Source organism: Coffea arabica, chromosome 6c, assembly GCF_036785885.1.
Source record: "Coffea arabica cultivar ET-39 chromosome 6c, Coffea Arabica ET-39 HiFi, whole genome shotgun sequence".
Lineage (NCBI taxonomy): Eukaryota > Viridiplantae > Streptophyta > Magnoliopsida > Gentianales > Rubiaceae > Coffea > Coffea arabica.
This window is the reverse complement of record NC_092320.1, coordinates 10,452,268-10,470,880: the sequence shown is the minus strand read 5'-3', so window position 1 is coordinate 10,470,880 and position 18,613 is coordinate 10,452,268. Positions and strand designations below refer to the sequence as shown.

Sequence of the window (18,613 nt, the reverse complement as noted above, 5' to 3'; positions counted from 1 at the left end):
CGTCTGGAATTTTTTATAGACAGAATTTTGCTTAACCGTGTAAAGTAAATATCCTAATTGATAGATATGACAAGTCTTACAGAGTTAGATGATAAATATTCATTCAATTCAAGTAATTTATTAGCACATTCTTGTGGGAGAAAAAAATTGTCCAATTTGCGAAAGAGAACGATTAAAAATGTACAAATTTGCCACGATGGCGCATCGCTCGGCTTAAGCTTGGAAGATTGGGCATTTCAGAATCATATGGATCATTCCAAATCCAATCACATTGGCCATAAACAACAAAATGGGAATACACGTCTAGATTCTAGGCCGAATATTTCGGGTCTTACAAGCGAAACTCAGACGCGGGCCGGACCAGACTCGGCTTTTACCCAGAGAAAAGTCCAGTCGTCGAAATTCCAATCGACACAAGAAAGCGTAAATCCAGGAGCGACTCTCTCGCAAATGACTGAACGAGACACGAAGCAACACCCCTTGAGTTGGGCCCCACCAGTGAACGCAGTTCACAATACAGTCACGCAGTGACATTTACTTCCCCTGATGTTTCGTTAAACTAAAATTCAGTCCCTAAAATTTGGCCAAATTATAAAAAAAGCCTTCAAAGTCATAAAAAAAGCACTAAGAAGCCGTCAATCAAACTTTTCTTTTCTTTCCTTCTTTTTTTTTTTTTTTTTTATTTCTGTCTTCATCTTCCTTTGTTTTCTTTCTTTTTTTTTTTTTTAAATAGCCACCACCAGTCACTACTATAATTGGAGGCAAAAATCCATAAAACTACATTTTCTAATTTGTATTTTAGTTTAGAACGTTTACTTACCCACAAAATCAATCTAGATGATCATAGAGTAGCATGTGGAATGAAAAACACTACTTGCCTACTCCGACACCTTCAAATGGCAAATAAATATCATGTAATTAATATGTACCGATATGATTCTAAAAAAGAGGAAAATGTAAAAATAGGAGAAAGTCAACACAATCGACTATATTCTAATCCCAATTCACATTTATTGTTTTAAACTCAAAATTTTAAAAGGTTCAATTTTGGACTTTTTATGTTTTTCAAAGTTTTCCAAATAGAATTTGAATTTTGAAGACATGTTTTGAATCTTTGTATGTTTCTGTTTAGTGGAGGAATGAAAAAGAGGGAAGATGATATGAAGAAGGCTCAAGTTCAAGAAGAATTTTGATTTTGGTTGACTAGGAAATGGAATGAAACAAAGGGTCGACAAAAAGAGAAAGAAAGAATATCAAAGAAGCTTAAGTAGAGAAGAAATCTTATTTAGATTGTTAGAAAAAAGAATAATGATGCATGAACTCTGGGATATCGTCAAAATTTGGTTTGCTTTTTTCATTCTTTTTTGTTCCCTTTTGGTAATTACTACAAATTAGTACTACTAAGTTTTCCCTTTTTTCTCTCATTTTTCCTATCAATTAATCTATGAAACTAAAAAATTAGCGCTGTCAAGCTGTTTATTTTTTCTCCTCAACCTTGCTTTTCTTTTGGTCCTTTGCTAGTTTGTTAGCTTTTTTCTTGTTTTATGTATTCACCATCTTCTACTTGTGGTATTTCTCCTTCTTTTTTTTTTTTGTTTTTCTGTTTTTTTTTTTTACTATTTGAACTAAAAGAGGGCAAATCTGCTATTTCATAATTTCTGTTAGTCGGATGTTGATGTTGACAGCGAGTTTTTGTTATTTGGTCAAACTTTTACTAAATGTAATTAAACCAAATTAAACCTAAAATTTCAAATAATACGTGTTCGAACGAACCTCAGGGGAGGTAAATGTAATTAAACCTAATTCATTTGGTTAATTCCAAATTCCGAAACTTTTCCAATTTCTTTTTCTTCGTCCGAGGAAACCACGGCAGGGCCAGGCTACAACGAAGAGCTGGAAAGGGAGGGAAAATTGCTTAAAACCCTAAAAAAACTCTCTCCTCCTTTCTTCTTCTTCCTTCACTTCTACTTCTCTTGAAAGCTTTCAAGTAACTTTTCGAATCAAGCACAATGATTTAGCAGCTCCATTTTTTTTGTTCTCTCTCTCTCAAGTCTCTTGTGAGAGGAGACAGAGAAGAGTCTTTTTTTTAGAGAAAGTCAAAAGTTCAGAGTGGAGTGAGGAGGGCATTGTCAAAGGGATATTGACTTTCCTTTTTTTCTTTGGGTTTGGTGGAAGCCTTTGAATATGATGGCGAGGCTTCTCCGAAATGCTTCTTCTCTCGGACGCTCTCTGCTTCTGCAACCTCCCTCTCAGGTAATTTCCCCAGCAAACCAGAAATAGAAGGAAGGCCACTTAAAATAGGGAAGATTTTTTCTTATTTTCTTTGTATTTTTGAAAATTTTGGTTAAGATTAATGATAGGTAATGGCCCGTTGTAGAAATTTGAAGTGTTTTTTTTTTTTTTTTTAATTTTCAGCTTTTGCTCAAATATGTTTTTCAGAGCTTTGTTGAGTTTCAGCGTTTTTTCGCTATCTATATTTTGTTTGTACTATTCCTTTGAAGTTATAGGTGTAATATAGTGTTTATACTTGTTATTAGCAGTCGGAAGCTGCGAATAAATAATTATTCTATAATTTCCTATGAATTACGAAAATCAAATGCTTTACTTTGCTAACTTGCAGAAGTTGTTCCTTTTTGAAAAAAATGATTGAAGTTGCATACTGTATCAAGAAAAAGTCTTTTGTTTGATACGTTTTCTGACATTGTTTTTCAATTATTACTGCTTTTTTTTTTTGGTTTCTCACTTTCTTCATGAGTCATGACACGAATTTGTTGTGTGTTGATGCAGACTTTTAGGAAGAGCTTGTTAGGGGTATCCACTCAGTTCTCCTACTTTTCCTCCAAAGGTGCCCGAAGTTTATTTTCCTGCTGAACTGACCTGCATTTTGTCTTCATACCTTCTTGTCTTGGTGATCATTTTGATGGATTTCAAAATTAGATAGATTAGAATAACTTTTGCATATAAAGTCTATCTTTTTAGGCTTTAGGCCCTTGCCAGGACCAGTTAAATCTAATACATATATTTGCTTAGTGTTTGAATACTTCAAGTGTCATGTTTATTTAATGTGACACTTGCATGTTTTCTCCCATATTTTTGTGTTTTCTGTTCTTAAAACCAACTGTCTCGGCAGAAAAATTATATAGCACCCAAGTATGCAAGTTTTTTGCTATATTTTGGACTTGTACCTCCCTCCTGGAGTATTTTAACATTAAGTGCATCATCTTTAATGTGACAATCACTTGACTTCCTCCCCCCCCCCCCCCCCCCCCCGGCCATGATTCTTTGAATCAGATGAATTCTTTTAAGTGTCGCTTTTTTCTGAAATTTGTTGAGTTTGATATTTTTTACATTTGGCAGGGATTGTGTTATTTCTGCTTGAGAGTACCTACTTTTTGCTCTCTCTGCAGTCGAAAATATCATTTTTTTTTCGCTTCATTAGTTCATTATGAACATAAGTTATTTTTTGTATGGAAGGTAGAAGAAAATCCAAGTCAGATGGAAGTGACTCGGGTGAGGAGAATATGTCAAAGAAAGATTTGGCGCTCAAGCAGGCAATGGATCAGATCACTGCATCATTTGGAAAAGGTTCTATCATGTGGCTTGGTCGCTCTGCCCCTGTCAAACAAGTTCCAGTTGTGTCTACAGGTTCATTTGCTTTGGATGTTGCGCTTGGGGTTGGAGGACTTCCAAAGGTTGGACATCTTATGTGTTTCTTATGCTGTAATGCCAGATGCTGATTTTAAATGATTGTTTCAAGTGCACTAAATATCTGCAAACTTCTAAAGAATCATATTGACATCGTTTTAGAGTGCAATACTATACCACTGAAAGGACTTTTCTCTATCTAATTGGGACTTCAACTAAGAGCTGCTGTAATTATTCTTGATTTGAATCTTTCCATTCTGATTAATCAGCATTTAAAATTTCCAAATTGTGTTGCAAAAGAAAAGCTTTGTCTTGTTCCTGAAAACCTTCACTGAAATGGAAGCTTTTTAATTACTTTGTATCACTATTCGTTTCTGTTAACCTTATTGTTTACTGTGTGCAGGGACGTGTTGTGGAGATTTATGGTCCAGAGGCTTCTGGAAAAACAACTCTTGCTCTACATGTAATTGCTGAGGCACAGAAACAAGGAGGTGACTTGAATTAGTTTATGCAGTGTTGCTCTTTCTCTTGATGCAGTATTCATTTCCAAGGTTTCCTAATGTAGCTCCATGAGTATAGAGACTTCCCTATTTTTCTTTCTGCTAGGAGAGCATTTAGAGAGGCATTATCTTCGTGTCTTGGGGTGGTTTGCTTACGAGTGTTTGGCATAGAAAAATACAATCAATATATTGAAATTAAATAATGATATTTTACTAGTGAAGCAAAGATCTGACTTCCCATTGAAAGATGTGCACAAAATCTGTCAGCAATGACATCTGGAGGTCTATATGCATTCTCAGTATGATGCTGATATCAAAATAGTTCTTAATGAGCTACAAAATTGGAATTTATCTTGAATTTCGTCAGATTTGAGTGTTGAATGTCAAGTTCCATCTTTTAACCCATTAGTTAGAAATGTCCTTTCACTCTGAATTGGAGCGCTGTAGGTTCTGGTACTGGTTGCATTTAAGATGACTCGTTGTACTGACTGTGAGAAAGAGGGTACCAGTCTGATTTTCTATGGCTTGTGAATCATCTAGTCTAATATTGTCAAACACCATTAGCCCGCCAACATGGACAAATCCTTGTATCTGCTGCAGTTAAGTGCTTCCTGTAGTAATGCTCCTATTAGGATTTTTTTCAGTTGATATTTCTATTTTCTTGCATTTTTTTCAGTTGATATTTCTATTTTCTTGCAGTTAAGGTTTAAGTCACTTATAAGTATTTTATGTCTATATGGTTTGTCTTAAAGGCTAGCCTATAGGCAGGTTGTTTTTCAAGAAGATAACAAGTAGGTTTGGTTTACTATTAAATTCTCGTACTAGAGTTTCTTACAATTTTTGTGTCAAGATTTTACAGAATATTGCAATTTGAACTTTTTTTTTTGGGGGTAGGCTACTGTGTTTTTGTTGATGCTGAGCACGCTCTTGATCCAGCCCTAGCTCAGGCTATCGGAGTCAACACTGAAAACTTACTTCTTTCACAACCAGACTGTGGGGAGCAGGCTCTCAGTCTTGTAGATACCATTATCAGGAGTGGTTCAGTTGATGTTGTTGTGGTGGACAGTGTAAGTTAGATTGCTGATCCTTAAAAGTTGAGATTGCTGTTGAATCTCTGGATATTGTTTACGATCATTTGATTGTAAGTCACTTTTGAATGATTTACTGGCTTTCAGGTTGCTGCCCTTGTCCCCAAAGGTGAACTTGACGGTGAAATGGGTGACGCTCACATGGCAATGCAAGCTAGATTAATGAGCCAGGCTCTTCGCAAACTGAGCCATTCTTTGTCTTTATCACAAACTATCCTAATCTTTATTAATCAGGTACTGCTAACAAGTTTCAGAAGTTCTGTATAGAGTTTATAGGTGTTGTGAAGAAACTTTCTTTTTTTCTCATCTGATGAGGGCGTCTGCCTAAATTTGCTAATATTAAAACCTGGTTGCATTATTACTTTGATTCTAATAAAGCTTAGCAGCCCACTCAAATAGACCAGGAACTCATCAGTCCCATCTATATAAAGGGTACTGTGGAAAAGAGATAAAAACTTAATCAGTCCTGATTAATTTGGTTCACTTGTCCCAGTAGATTTTTTTTTTTTTGGCAATTTTTAAGAAGAACCTGAAGAACATTTTTTTTATCTATTTGGTTTGATGTTACATGATTAGACTATTAATCACTCGTGTCATACTAAGATCAGGTTATGCTGTTACTTAATATGGTTTTGCGTGCTTTAGAACTTGGTTCACATGACATGTGATGTTGCTTATAGGCATGAACTAGATTGTCCAGGTAAGTAATTACCAGGGGGAGAATTAATGTTATCTCATAAGTTAGTATAGTCCCTTCACCTCTCTAAATAAGTTTGGAGCCTGAGGACTGATACTTTTTCTTGTGCTACTTTGCAATTTATCAATTTTCTTTTCCTATAATTTGCTAATTTACAGTTACCAACTTCTTGGAATTACATGTTACTCAGGTCAGAGCAAAACTATCTGTTGTTGGATTTGGTGGTCCCACTGAAGTCACCTGTGGTGGTAATGCATTGAAGTTTTATGCTTCAGTGCGTCTAAACATCAAGAGAATAGGTCTCGTCAAGAGGGGTGACGAGGTAAAATTTTGTTTGCATCTCTAATTGCCTCTTAGTTACTTAAGTTTACATTTTGAACATGTGGTTTTGATTGTTCAAGAGGCAACCTGAAGGATCTTTTGCCTTTAATTGTAAGCCTTGGATTTGGAAATAGATGCTCACATTTGTTTTGTATCTGACACCTTTTGGTTGTATAAACATTTTTTACCATGAGATTGTTTTCTATTTGTTCAAAGTTAACCATGTCTGTATCCGTGGTCTGTGCTTTTGTATTAGTTTAGTTGCTCTCTCTCTCTCTCTCTCTCTCTCTCTCTCTCTCTCTCTCTTTGTGCATGCACGTACTAAATTGTGCAAGGAGGTCCCTTCAATGAAAATGTTTTGTCTTATGAAGTATTGTTCTGTGAAAACATGCTTTATTGTAAAGAAATCCTGAAGACTGGATTAATCTGCAGTATGCTGTTCAAATGTGGACTAAAGTTGGCTGGTTGGAGGATGCTAATCTGCTGAACCATAAAATTATATTTTGCCTTATTTGTACCATGTCAAAAGAGATTAAAGGCTCTCTTTACTTTGTTATTTTTCATCTCCTAAGAGTTATTGTTAAATTGTAATTAATTGCTCGAGTTTTGTCTACTGTTTATTTGATTTTTTGCTTTGGCCTTTGATCAGCAGCATTAGTGGTCTCTTATAAAGGATATAGAGGAAAACACACTACTTTGCATGCTTTTTCTTCATATTGAGCTGTTGAAGGTATAGGTATATGGTCAGTTGCTCTTACTATTGAACAATCTTAACTGCTTTACTTTACATGGATACCTTGATTGGAGTGACTGGAATCAATTGTTTTTAACAAGATGACCTGAGTATGTGGTCTAGACTTGACTTCGTTCATGTTCGTTATTCATGTGGGTGCTGTTGCTGTTTTTTTTCCGGCTGTTTACAGACCATAGGCAGCCAAGTTGTGGTGAAGATTGTAAAGAACAAGCATGCCCCTCCATTTAGAACAGCAGAGTTTGAGCTTGAATTCGGGAAGGGGATTTGTCGTGAATCAGAGATCATAGAGTTAGGATTGAAGCACAAGTTCCTCAGAAAGAATGGTGGGTTTTATTATGTGAATGGTGAGACAATACACGGCAAGGAAGCCTTGAAACAGTACCTGGTTTCGAACGAGAGCGTACGAGAAGAACTTATGGTGAAACTTAGGGAGAAGCTTGTTGGTGCAGAAGCAAGCAAGGATACTGATCCGGAAGGTTTAGATGGAGACACTGTTGGGGAGATTGTTGCATCTGACACGACCGATGAAGAAGTTGTAACTGCAGTCGAGGCATAAAGTGTGAATGTCCTCTGGGTGTAAATGCTATTTTTCATTTCTCTTCTTGGTTGCTCCCTGCAGTGGATTAAGTTGATACTAAGAGTTGGAGCACTCTTGTTTGCAGGCCATCTGTAACAGTGTTTTGATTTTCTCGTGATGGCCTTGTATCTTCTATCTGTCAGATATGCATATTCTCTTGGTCATCTAATTGATCAAAATTTTGTTGGTCTAGAAAGCGCAAGGCCGTCCTTAATTTTCTGGAATTTGATTTCCAGGCTCTAATCATCGTTTATACAGCAGCATTTGTACGTCACGACATTGGTCTCCAACCACTTCAGTGGTGATTTTTGAGGAAAGTAAGATCATGCCTTTTCCTTTCACCTTTGGATTTATTTTTTATTATTATCATCTCTTCTTTGGCCAATGTCTCTCTCTGAGCGCTAAATTCAAATTTCATTTTTTTTTTCTGGGGTGGTTTTCAAATTGACTGACCAAATCATTAACCGCAGGCTGCACCTACCGTTGTTCTTTTCCCTTGTGGAGAAAAAGTCTTTTTCTTGAAAGATGCTCTGGAAAAGTCACAGAAAGGGTCTCTGCCATCTGTAATATGTGCAGAAACCTGAACTGGCCAAGTAACTATCATCACCACCTTAGAAGATCCATCCAGTCCAGTTGATGAAACTAAACTTCACTTGCATGCGTAGTTGTCCGGCTGACCAATTCGATGCGCTGACAGCTAAGAGGCAAAGCAGGTTAAGGAGCAACGGAAAGTTAAGCGGATGCTTAGGGCTCTTTCCTGGAACTTACAGTAAGAAAATGGCCAAATGGGGATTCTTTTCCATTCAGGGCTCCCACTTAAATGTTTTCCTTTGAAGCCAAAAAAGAGACTGGTATTATTCTTGCAGGGGGAATCCCGATAGCTAATCGCCCTCTCCAGGAAAAAAGAAATTTAGAATGTGGATTTTTCACCATCAACTGGTCCTGCGTTTTCTTCCGACGCCAGCAGCCATCCCCATTCATCCAATACAAATTTTCATCTGACGATGTCTTCTACTAAGCAGCTGAGATGACAGAAGTTGTCGATTTACCATTCAACTAGTTTTTCACGCTCTACGCATATTAATTAAGAAGGTTAATCATACTGAACTTTCCACAGGATTGGCGTACGTTACATTCGAAGACTTTTGCTTTTTTGTGGAATATTTTCAGATTTTGATAACTTTTATCCCGTCAACTTTTTCAAGATAGCTCTTACCATTTTGTCTTTGTCATTCGATATCAATCATCTCCAAGGTTGATGTTTCCAAGTATATCTTTCCTTATAGTGTTAATATACGCTTAAATATTTGTAAGACAAAATTTTGAAACTCCCATGACATATTTTTTGCTGATTCAACACATTAGGAAGGTTTATGTTACACGACATGAATTCTCAAAAAGAAGAACGATTTTTCAAATGTTAACTAGAACGCAAGAATGCCGTGGTTGAATAACGTCTTTACACAACCACCAGTCTTTGGGCTGGTAGCTATCGCCTAGCCATTACATTTAAGTGGCTTGCTTCAAAAAATTCAGGTGGGTGTATAGTGTACCCGTCTAGTCCGGCGGTGGTTCAGTCCCCTCCAGATTATTCTTGGACCTCCTTAGGTCCGCCCCCTTCCCCTTAGTGTAGGATAGGTTAGGTTATACAACTGTTGTTGTATCCGGAAAAAAAGAATAACGTCTTTACACAATTAGTATTATAAGTAAATAGATTACGGTATCTAGGGTTATAAACGAGTCCAGTCGAATTTTGACTTAATTGAATCGAGTTCGAGCTCAAACTCGATAAACTCTCAATGTAAAGTTCGAGCTCAAATTTGACCTCAAATTCTAGCTGAGTTGAGCTTGAGTTCAAGCCTACTTGAGTTTTAAAAAATAGAATATAATTATATTTATTTTTTTAAAAAAATGAATAAAATAGTAATTTTTTAAATAAATAATAAAATATTAGAAATATATATGTAATTTTACTATTAAAATAAAAAATAAAAAATATATAATCGAGTGGCTCGTGAGGTAACGAGCTGAGTTTCTTTGTATTCGAACTCGACCTGATCGGCTCGAGTTCGACTCAAACTCGATTCAATGTTAATCGACGTCGACCGAACCAACTCACGAATGCTCATGAGCAGTTTGATTCATTTGCAGACCTAAATATCACATATGCAATGATTGTATTCTTTTTCCTTTTTGTATTTAGGTTATTGGAGTATAAAAGGTCCCGACATTTATATTTTTTTAATCTCTTTTGTAAACTTTATCAAGTACTTGATTCTTGGTCAGTTGGTCAAATTCCAAAATTACAACATATGGTTAAAATGAAGTCCGTGATTGTTAAGGTCTTGTGCTTTTTCCACGACCCATCAACACGATAATTGTTCCAGTTTCTGTTAACATCATTGCACCTCAAAAGTTTGATAGGAAAGACGAAAATTAAGAATACTTAGTTCTAGGCTACAATGATAGCCGTTACATTTTCAACACTTTTTTCCCCAACTTGATTGGAACCTCTTAGCTGAGCAATCAATGGCGTTGGCTTTGCTGTTATATTCTACCATTACTTGCTCTTTTTCCCGTGTTCTCCTTCTTGGAAACATCCCAGGATTTGGTACATAGCTGAGCAATCAATGGCGTTGGCTTTGCTGCTATATGCTGCTGCTACTTACTCTTTGCCCGTTTTTCTCCTTCTTCGAAACATCCTAGGATTAGGTACTTTTCTTCTGATTTGGAAATGTGTCATCTTAAGTAGACATGCTGAAGTATTCTGAATAACTTTCCCAGAAGGAGGATTTTTCCAAATATGGAAGATTATCATCTTCTAGAAGTGGGATCCACATCCACTGCTGCTAGGCTACTAAATAGCCTTTCAAGAATCAAGAATTAGTTAAGTAGGGAGAGCAAAATCTTAGGTCTTAGCAGCAGCTCGCCTGCTTAGGTTGTTATCTCACATCGAAGGTTTGGGAGGGGGCTTTAGGTAGTTTATAAGTCTCCTCAAGAATCACAAGAGTTGCCAGCTTTTGTGGTTTCTGTGAAATTAGGTTTGTAAAATGTCAAAAAGTCAATTCTGGCTTTGAAAAAAAAAGGGAGAGCAAAATCTTCCTTTCCATGAATTTAAACATTAATGGCCTTTCTGAATTTTACTATTTCACTCTGCTAATTTCCCATAAAAATGGTAGAGAACAGTTTTATGGGCTCTTAGTTTGTAAAACTTGTCAAAGAATTCCCGAGGTTAGTTATGCTCACTTTGTCAAGCTAATGGTTTCTTTCTAATGGGCAAGTGGAGTAATATTTAGGTGTTTTTTTTATCCAATAACACAACGAAAATTCTCTCTAATGATCCATGTTTCTTCCAAACTTCCCAACTTTTGTCACATTCAGTTGTTGTTTTTTTTTTTTTTAAAAAAATTTTGGCCTCCTTTCTAGTTTCTTCTGCTCCTGTTGTTTGTCTAACACACATCACTATCCAGCAAGCAAACTGTCTGGCAGAAAGTAGGACATAAATGGTCGCCAAATCCCAATTTGTCACACTACAGTTGGAGGAATAGAAGGAAAGGACTACAATTGGTTTGTTCTCGTTTATATAGATCGCAGGAGAGTTAAAGAATTCTGGTGCAATCCGTGAATGTACAGAAGAATTCCGCACGAACTTTTGATATAAACTCTTGACATGTATCTAGAGCTGTTAATCGAGCCGAATCGAGCCGAGTATTTAGCTGCCGAGCTCGACTCGAGCTCGTTAAGAAAACGAACTTTAAAATGTGTTCGAACTCGACTCGTTAAATGTACATGTGGCTCGAGCTCGAGCTTGAGCTGATAAACGAGTCGAGTTTCACGCGCTCGAGCTCGAGCTCGTGCAAATTAACATTAATAAAAATCTATAATTTTTAATTTATATAATTTTGATTTCTAAAATGACAAATATGTCATTCATTAACGAGCTCTAACGAACTACTCGAGTATCAAAACTAAACGAGCATGTTTCGAGTTCGAGCTCGACTCGTTAACCAAAATTAACAAGTCGAGCTCGAGCCTTAACGAGCCGAGCTCTAACGAGCTTTCGAGCTATTCGATTGGCTTAACAGCTCTACATGTATCCACAGTTGGTGAAATAGGGAATCGGCATCAAAAGGAATAGCATATGTATTCATACGGGTATGAATTTTTTTTTTTTCAAAAATAGGATACAAAAGTTGACATAAATTATGAATTTGGCAAAATAATGCACATATATATATATATATATATATATATATATATATGCATATATGCGGAAATAGACTGGCTCTGTTTGGATTGTAAATTATTTGAGATATTTTTACTGTAGCACTTTTTGTGATATGATGTATGTGAGATAAAAAGGTAATTAGGAAGATAAAAAGGTGCGTTGGAAATTGTAATGATGATGTAAGCAAATAAATTTTGACTAATAATTCTCTGTCCAATATAAATATATTTGAAAGTTACAATCGAACAACATACGTATGGGTAAATTTACTATGGTTTTCATAGATTATGTTACATTACTATTAGTTTTAACACTAACCCTTGCGTATGAAACTAACTTTACGTTAGTTACATTTTTATGATCATATTAGTTTCATATGTATAAATTCATAGAAATTATGATACGCATAGTTACAATTTTATAAATTTTTATGTGTGACATGAAATATATATATATATATATATATATATATATATATATATCGCTATCCTGAGACAATTTTCCAAAATTTGAAGTATAATTAGGGAAGTATGACATGCCAAAAATATGAATATTTTTCAGAATATTTATAATATGCGTGAATACAAAAAGTTACGCGTGTATTATAAAGACATAACACAGTATTTACAAACTACAAATGTATCCTTATAACCGCATGCATGATAAGGGAAATATCAATGAAAAGGCAAATTGCAGCCTCAAGTTTTTCGAATCCATCAATTTCTGGGTATTAGTTTCTCTCAAAATATGATTGAAAATGCCTTCTAGACAATTATAAGCAAGGTTAAGCTATACGAAACGTACCCTCTCCAGATAAGATCAGACTGCAATTCCTCAGTGTTTAATACTACCAGGTGCCAACTTTTATCTGATATAAACTCTTGGAAAAGATCAGGAGATGGAGAGATTAGTAATCCATTGAATTTCTGGAAAATTTGAGCTCCTTCAAATCCATTGAACGTTTCAGAAACTCATCAATCTCTGGGTTTTTAAATGCATGTATTTTATCGTTGCTGGTCAAAACTTTCTCTATGCTAGCTATGTTATTAAACTCACCTTTGGTGAGTCGTGAAAGAGCAAAAAGAAAAAAAAAGCTTCGATGGACGATTGGTCCTATGATGAGATAGTTATGCAGATTGCAGCTGTGTAATTGAAAATTGAACGAAACAAATACAATTAATATAAGAGCTGAATCTTTCGTTTGCATTTGATTACTAGCAAGATGTTTAAACAAAACAAGCACAGCTACGGACTGGATATCATATGTTTGAATGTGACAAACGAAGTCTCATTCAAGAAAATTTCGGTCAAAAGCGTCGATTAATTCTAAGCTGTTAATTTCTTGGTTCAAGTCTATCAAGCAAAAAAGACTCATGAGATATCAAGTTACTACCCATTTTTTCTTCATAGCTATACACAAATTAATTAAAAGAAAGAAATGAATAAAAGAATGCTTTTCTAGCGAGGCGGTGGAAAAAGGACAATACTGTATAATTAACCATGTACTGAATGCCTATAGTAGTGGTATAGTAGTGGTGCTTGAGGTTGAAGGCATGAAAGCGAAACACAGGACATGGATTAGGTGGAATTGAAAAAAGTAAAGGTTTTTGACGTTGGACCAAATCTTTGAATTCATACATCGGAATTTATTGGATGCTTCTTCCCTCACACACTGGTATGTAATGTATTTCTCCTCTCTCAAGGACAATGGTGATGGTCTACATATTTCCTATTCAGTCAAGAATGGCAACACCATCAAATCCGTATAAACCTCATCACCACTTTTACTTGGATTTATACACGAAACGAGTGATGCTCATTCATCGCCTTTCATGTCTATTGCTGCGGTCCTGCCCAACTCCAGGCGCTTGGTTTTTTTTTTTTTAGAATAAGTTTATTTTTTCCTCCTTTGATTATTATTAACTCATCAAAACTTTTGGTCTCCCTCTCTCTCTCTCTCTCTCTCTCTCTCTCTGTGTACATATATAAAATATATTTGTTCATACAGCAGAAACACAAAATTAGTTTGTGGGCCTTCGATTTTGTTTCTTGTATTGACTCTTAATAAAAAGTACTTGTCTGAAAAAGACCTCCAGAGAGAGATGCTTTTACGAAGTAATTTTTGGCTTCGAAACTCTATAGAGCAACGCACAGGCTCCCAAGTCCTAGATTGTTTAAACCCTTGTTTCAAAGGGGTGTTTACTAGCCTATATCCTCTTCTTGTTGTCAAGTTTTGAAAAGCTGAAATAATCGACAAGAAAGAAAACCCTAAAATTTAGATGATGGAATAGGAGCCAGCAGAGTAAAAATTCTTTCCAACAATCAGACATGCAATTAATTAAGTTCAAAAATATATAGGCATGGAGTATGTAATTTATACGAGTTAAAAGTTACAAGAGATAGTTTTAAAAAAAAAAAGGCATAAACTTTTGCCCGTAGATCATCCAGTCATTGTCTATACTTCAGCCTGGCTTCCTTAAGGGAAGCTTTGCTCGTAAATTCGTATCAAGATTTTGTTGGCTACCAAAATTGTGACAAGTGCTAGAAGATGAATCAAACTCTTCTACAATCTCTCTGCTACCTTTACCCAGTTTGCTGCTTGAATTGTTAGCGGGGAAAAAGATGATCAACAACCACCCCCAATCTCCAGCTGAGGTCTACGGGAGCCGCCGGTCTAAATCATGGGAAAAACTTTACGTAATTTGGAACAAGTAATACAAGTGTCATGAGATGGTTTGGTGGCATTAGTCACTGCGCAAGGTCATTAAGAACCCTCCTTATGGCTTCTTGGAAGGCAGACTCGTCCCATTCACCTTCCTACATGGAGAATGAACCAAGAAAATTAGACACCAATTATTTTTTTTCTTCAAGAAAAAGTTATTTTAATATTTTGATTAGTTCAATATTGAGTGGAGGAACTGCAAGCTTGATGTCATGGAAACTTCCTTCTGAATTTCTATATTTATCAAGTGTTCACATTGGATGATACTCGTGCAAGTATAATGTCCCCTAGACAGGATTAGTTTTAGCATACAAGTAAAGAAGATTCCATCAATTTGGAGTTAAATATCTTAGTTTTTTAGCTACTATTGTTCATACATATATTTGGTTCATGATAAAATATTTGTTCATACTACATATAAGCTAAGAGCACTCAATATTTAAGTAAACCAATTTGAATATGTATCTTAAAAGTCTAACTTTACCAATTTTTAGTAAGTTATCTAGTGTGATTCAAAAAAAAAAAACTCCCATCTTTGCATAGTTGAATTCCTAGAGAGGGATGTCGAGTGTAACAAACAAATAAGTTGCACTATTTTTTAGGCATCTCAAATTCTTCCTTGGAAGACATATAGCATTCTTAATTTTCAAAAAATACGCTGGTTGAAGAAGTAAGTGATCAGTGGCCTCAAATTCTTCAGTTCAATGTTTGTTACCACAATACCAATACCATATATTCTTGGTAAAAATGAGTATCTTTTGCAAAAGATATCAAAACGGCAAAGGAAACAATAACGTTTAAAACAGTTAACCTTGAGTACTAAAGATCTGATGCTTATGTAAAAGACAGGAGTGCAGCAGCGCATACCTCAATTCTCAGCCTCATCAAAACTACGTTGCTTACGGAAGTTGGTTCTGCCATTCTTGTGTTGGCTTCTACAGACATTAAGCTTACATTTTGATCAATTTTCAAGAACTCCAGCAAACGAACCACTAAATCTACCATGCTAACTTCAGCCCTCAATATCACTTGCAAGTCCACAATTCTTGATGATGATGATGATGATGATGATGCTGATGTGGATGCACCAACATCTCTAATCTGCACCTCAACCCTCTCGACGGACGAGACGCCGCTAATTGTTTCCTCAACAGCTGCAGACATTTTTGGCAAAAGTTGTGCCTCTAATACATGGTTCCTTTTACTAAGTTCAGCAACTTGATCTTTCAAAGAACTCAAGTACTCCCTTGTACTCGTTAGCACCGAGGCTTTATCCTTCTGAAAATGCAATTTTATTGACTCCCCCTAAATAAGAGATTTGTTTGCAAAAAAAATAATCCTGCTATTGGATTACTAAGATTTTGGACTATAAAATCTTTATCATACCTTGGTTCCAGAAGGAAGCAGTGATCTCAATGCCTGAAAGCTTTCATTGAGTTTTTCTCGTCTTCTTCTCTCTGATATCATATGATGCAGAGTGCTTGATGTCCGGCCTGCTGGCATTTGTTCTTGAGATCGCATTGAGTTTAAGGTTCTGAGAAACGTGATAGATCTTTTGAGCACATTCTCCCCTTGGATTCTGGACGAAGTTGGCGGCCTGGGGGCTAAGGATGGCCTGTACCTTCTGAATGCACTAGCATGTGATCCATTTACTCGGTAATTAGGCGGGAAATTTTGTTGGGGTTGTTGAACAGATGATGAAGGAGAAGCACTAGAAGATATGACAGCAATCATGGCTTCTGTCATTGCAGCATCTTCGCTCTCAATTGTCGGTAACTGAATGTTTCTGATTTGATTCAAGGCCCAGATAGCTTGCTCGTGTGGACTAGCAGCGGTTGGTGAAAATACTGGCCGATGTGCTGATCCTAAAGCCTGTTGAATCATTGCTTCTCGTTGTGGTTCAGGGACGAGGTAAGAAGTGGCTGGCATATCAAACAGGAGGGGAGAGTACTCGGGGCTATCGTATGATAAAGACCTTAAGGATGATGAAGATGAGGCAGGCCGGTTCTGATCAGTAGTGCTTGGCTGCTGGGGAAGCTGATCTCTGGTTGTTGTTGGATCTAATAATGGGTGAGAGAAATCAACAGGGAACAAGTTCCTCATCTCCAATCCCATATTGACCTGAAAGGTGGAAGGAGTCTCTCTTTATATATTGCAAGCAATGAATAATTTATATAGACATAACCCTCCTGAGGCCAAGGAAGGTAGTTGGGCTTAACGTGCCAACTGTAGTGTGTAATAGTATTTATTAATTTTGGGATGTGGCAAGTTTTCTTTCACCTGGGAGCCGTCAGAAAACCCAAGCTCAATCTCCCCAGCGTTGCACCCCATAAATATGGCTGTCTAGAATATTCACATTTAAAAGAGGAAGCTTCAGAATCATGCAAGATACGGTGCATTATGATAATTTAAGGTTAAAGACTGATCAAGAAGCGCTAGAACTAGAAAACTAAGAAGACTGCGCTAATAATCAAAGGAAAAGGAAATTGTTAACTTAACAAACCTTGATCCCAGCTTCCTGCAATATCACAAAAAATGGAAACCGAATTAGGCCGGCAAATAAATGCAAGTGTTCTAAAGGTGTCGTAACATGTATCACATGTGTAAACATCATATATACCTCATAGAATAAGCGTTGCGTTTCAGTGGAAGCCATCCTGCGAAGATCGGCCAACTGAAGCTCCATGTAAGGAAGATTGTTGAGAAAAGCCAATCCTGGAATGTGGCTAAAAGTGAAAGGAATAAAGAAAAAGAACTTTTTCAAACATAAATACTGATATAATGTGCACGAAGTGCTGTTTTAGTCCTTACCAATTTGATTTTTCTGTGCATGTATATACATACCTCCTTTCAACAATGATGATTGATTGCCCATATTCAATGAAGCGTCTCTGAGCAAGACTCCCTGATGATGTACTTGGCTGTTGGTTATTACTTCTTTCGTGATAGTATCCATCTCGGTACCTTAAACAACTGATCAGAAAAGAAACTTTTCAGGTACCGATTGCTTTACATTTTACAGTACAGAAATGGGAAACTGGAGGGTTTTCAATTGGCTCTTACATGGATGGCTGGGGATCGTACGACCAGAGGCAGATGTAAGTGCAACCAGAAGACTGAACCAAGTTTTGGAGAAAGATGGCGCGGTCTCCTTCACCAAGGGAGAAGACAGAATCCATAAACTTTCCACAAGCTGCTAAGGTTCATGCATGATCGGCTTCCTGAATTCATATGAACAACTATTTTGTCAATGGGAATATGAGCTGCCAAATTGCGGAGGCATATTTAAACTTCCCTGTCTGAGACTCCGTTTATCTCCGGGAAGTAAGAAGGGTGGGGTGGGGGGCCGGGGTAGGAGACTGGGTGCTGGCAGGGAAGAAAGGGGGAAGGGGGACACTTGATTCTTGAAAGCTACAACCTAAAGAAAGTATGAAGAAAATTAAAACAGATGGGCCTCAGCAAGGAAGAGAAAATTTGAAAAGTAACGAAAAAGTAATTAAGGGAAAAGCCCCACATGTATGCATGCATCAGCAATTCAAAATAATGGAAAAATAAAGAAAAACTCCACCCCAAAGTGGGGTAGGATTCTGTTCATAGGCAGGATTCTTTTTGAAAGGTAGTAAAGGGGATGTGAGTACACAGAACAGAACGATTTGTCAGAAAGAAAACCATAAAAACTAGAAAAAGCATTAAAAGGAAGGATAGAGATTAGAGAGGGAGAGGAGCAAAATGAGCAGCCAGCCAAGAGCCAAGCGGGTTGGAAAAGTAGTGGTCAAAGTGTCAAAGTCCAACACAGGAAAGTTTTGAATTCAGTCAAGGGTGGACGCTCTAGCCTTTTTCGAGGGGCAAACTACTTATCTAATTCCCTCGCAAACAAAAATTCTTTTATATTCAATATCATTTCATCAATTGTTCTTGCGGCCTTTTGCCTCGGTTATCCTTCAACATATCATCCTCCAGGGCTTTTTTTTTTTTTTTTCCTGATAAACTACCTACCTTGATTGAGGTTTCTAGCAATTTCTCTTGGCTCCCTTGTAGTTTTCTATATTACATTTACCTCCTGATTTGCAATTTTAGCATG

The 18,613-nt window shown here is 36.6% G+C and overlaps 2 protein-coding genes across 3 annotated transcripts; one reads left to right on the top strand and one right to left on the bottom strand.

Moving 5' to 3' along the window:
* Positions 1-2,037: 2,037 nt before the first annotated feature.
* LOC113692033 (DNA repair protein recA homolog 3, mitochondrial-like) lies at positions 2,038-7,856 on the top strand. The gene is made up of 8 exons (XM_027210369.2): positions 2,038-2,253; positions 2,788-2,845; positions 3,475-3,692; positions 4,049-4,136; positions 5,040-5,212; positions 5,321-5,467; positions 6,121-6,252; positions 7,175-7,856. The coding sequence occupies exons 1-8, from the start codon at positions 2,185-2,187 to the stop codon at positions 7,559-7,561; spliced, it is 1,272 nt and encodes a 423-aa protein (XP_027066170.2). The 5' UTR covers positions 2,038-2,184; the 3' UTR covers positions 7,562-7,856.
* A 6,292-nt stretch (positions 7,857-14,148) lies between these two features.
* Positions 14,149-17,868, bottom strand: LOC113692495 (putative transcription factor bHLH041). 2 transcript variants are annotated; one of them, XM_027210908.2, is made up of 8 exons: positions 17,596-17,868; positions 17,377-17,505; positions 17,153-17,258; positions 17,036-17,050; positions 16,813-16,875; positions 15,919-16,653; positions 15,400-15,810; positions 14,149-14,627 (listed from the first exon to the last, which is right to left on the bottom strand). In XM_027210908.2, the coding sequence occupies exons 1-8, from the start codon at positions 17,709-17,711 to the stop codon at positions 14,559-14,561; spliced, it is 1,644 nt and encodes a 547-aa protein (XP_027066709.2). In that variant the 5' UTR covers positions 17,712-17,868; the 3' UTR covers positions 14,149-14,558. The 2 variants fall into 2 exon arrangements, with proteins under 2 accessions (XP_027066709.2, XP_071908884.1); XM_072052783.1 differs by having other exon boundaries at positions 17,153-17,247.
* Positions 17,869-18,613: the final 745 nt, after the last annotated feature.

What these genes read in the sequence shown, in the direction of transcription:
- LOC113692033 (XM_027210369.2), top strand. Translation starts at nt 2,185, where the DNA reads ATGATGGCGAGGCTTCTCCGAAATGCTTCTTCTCTCGGACGCTCTCTG. An exon ending in TCCTAATCTTTATTAATCAG is followed by an intron (nt 5,468 to 6,120) that starts GTACTGCTAACA and finishes CATGTTACTCAG; the next exon opens with GTCAGAGCAAAACTATCTGT. An exon ending in TCGTCAAGAGGGGTGACGAG is followed by an intron (nt 6,253 to 7,174) that starts GTAAAATTTTGT and finishes GGCTGTTTACAG; the next exon opens with ACCATAGGCAGCCAAGTTGT.
- LOC113692495 (XM_027210908.2), bottom strand. Translation starts at nt 17,711, where the DNA reads ATGGATTCTGTCTTCTCCCTTGGTGAAGGAGACCGCGCCATCTTTCTC. An exon ending in GGTTTTCTGACGGCTCCCAG is followed by an intron (nt 16,654 to 16,812) that starts GTGAAAGAAAAC and finishes TCCACCTTTCAG; the next exon opens with GTCAATATGGGATTGGAGAT. An exon ending in TGCTTCCTTCTGGAACCAAG is followed by an intron (nt 15,811 to 15,918) that starts GTATGATAAAGA and finishes TTGCATTTTCAG; the next exon opens with AAGGATAAAGCCTCGGTGCT.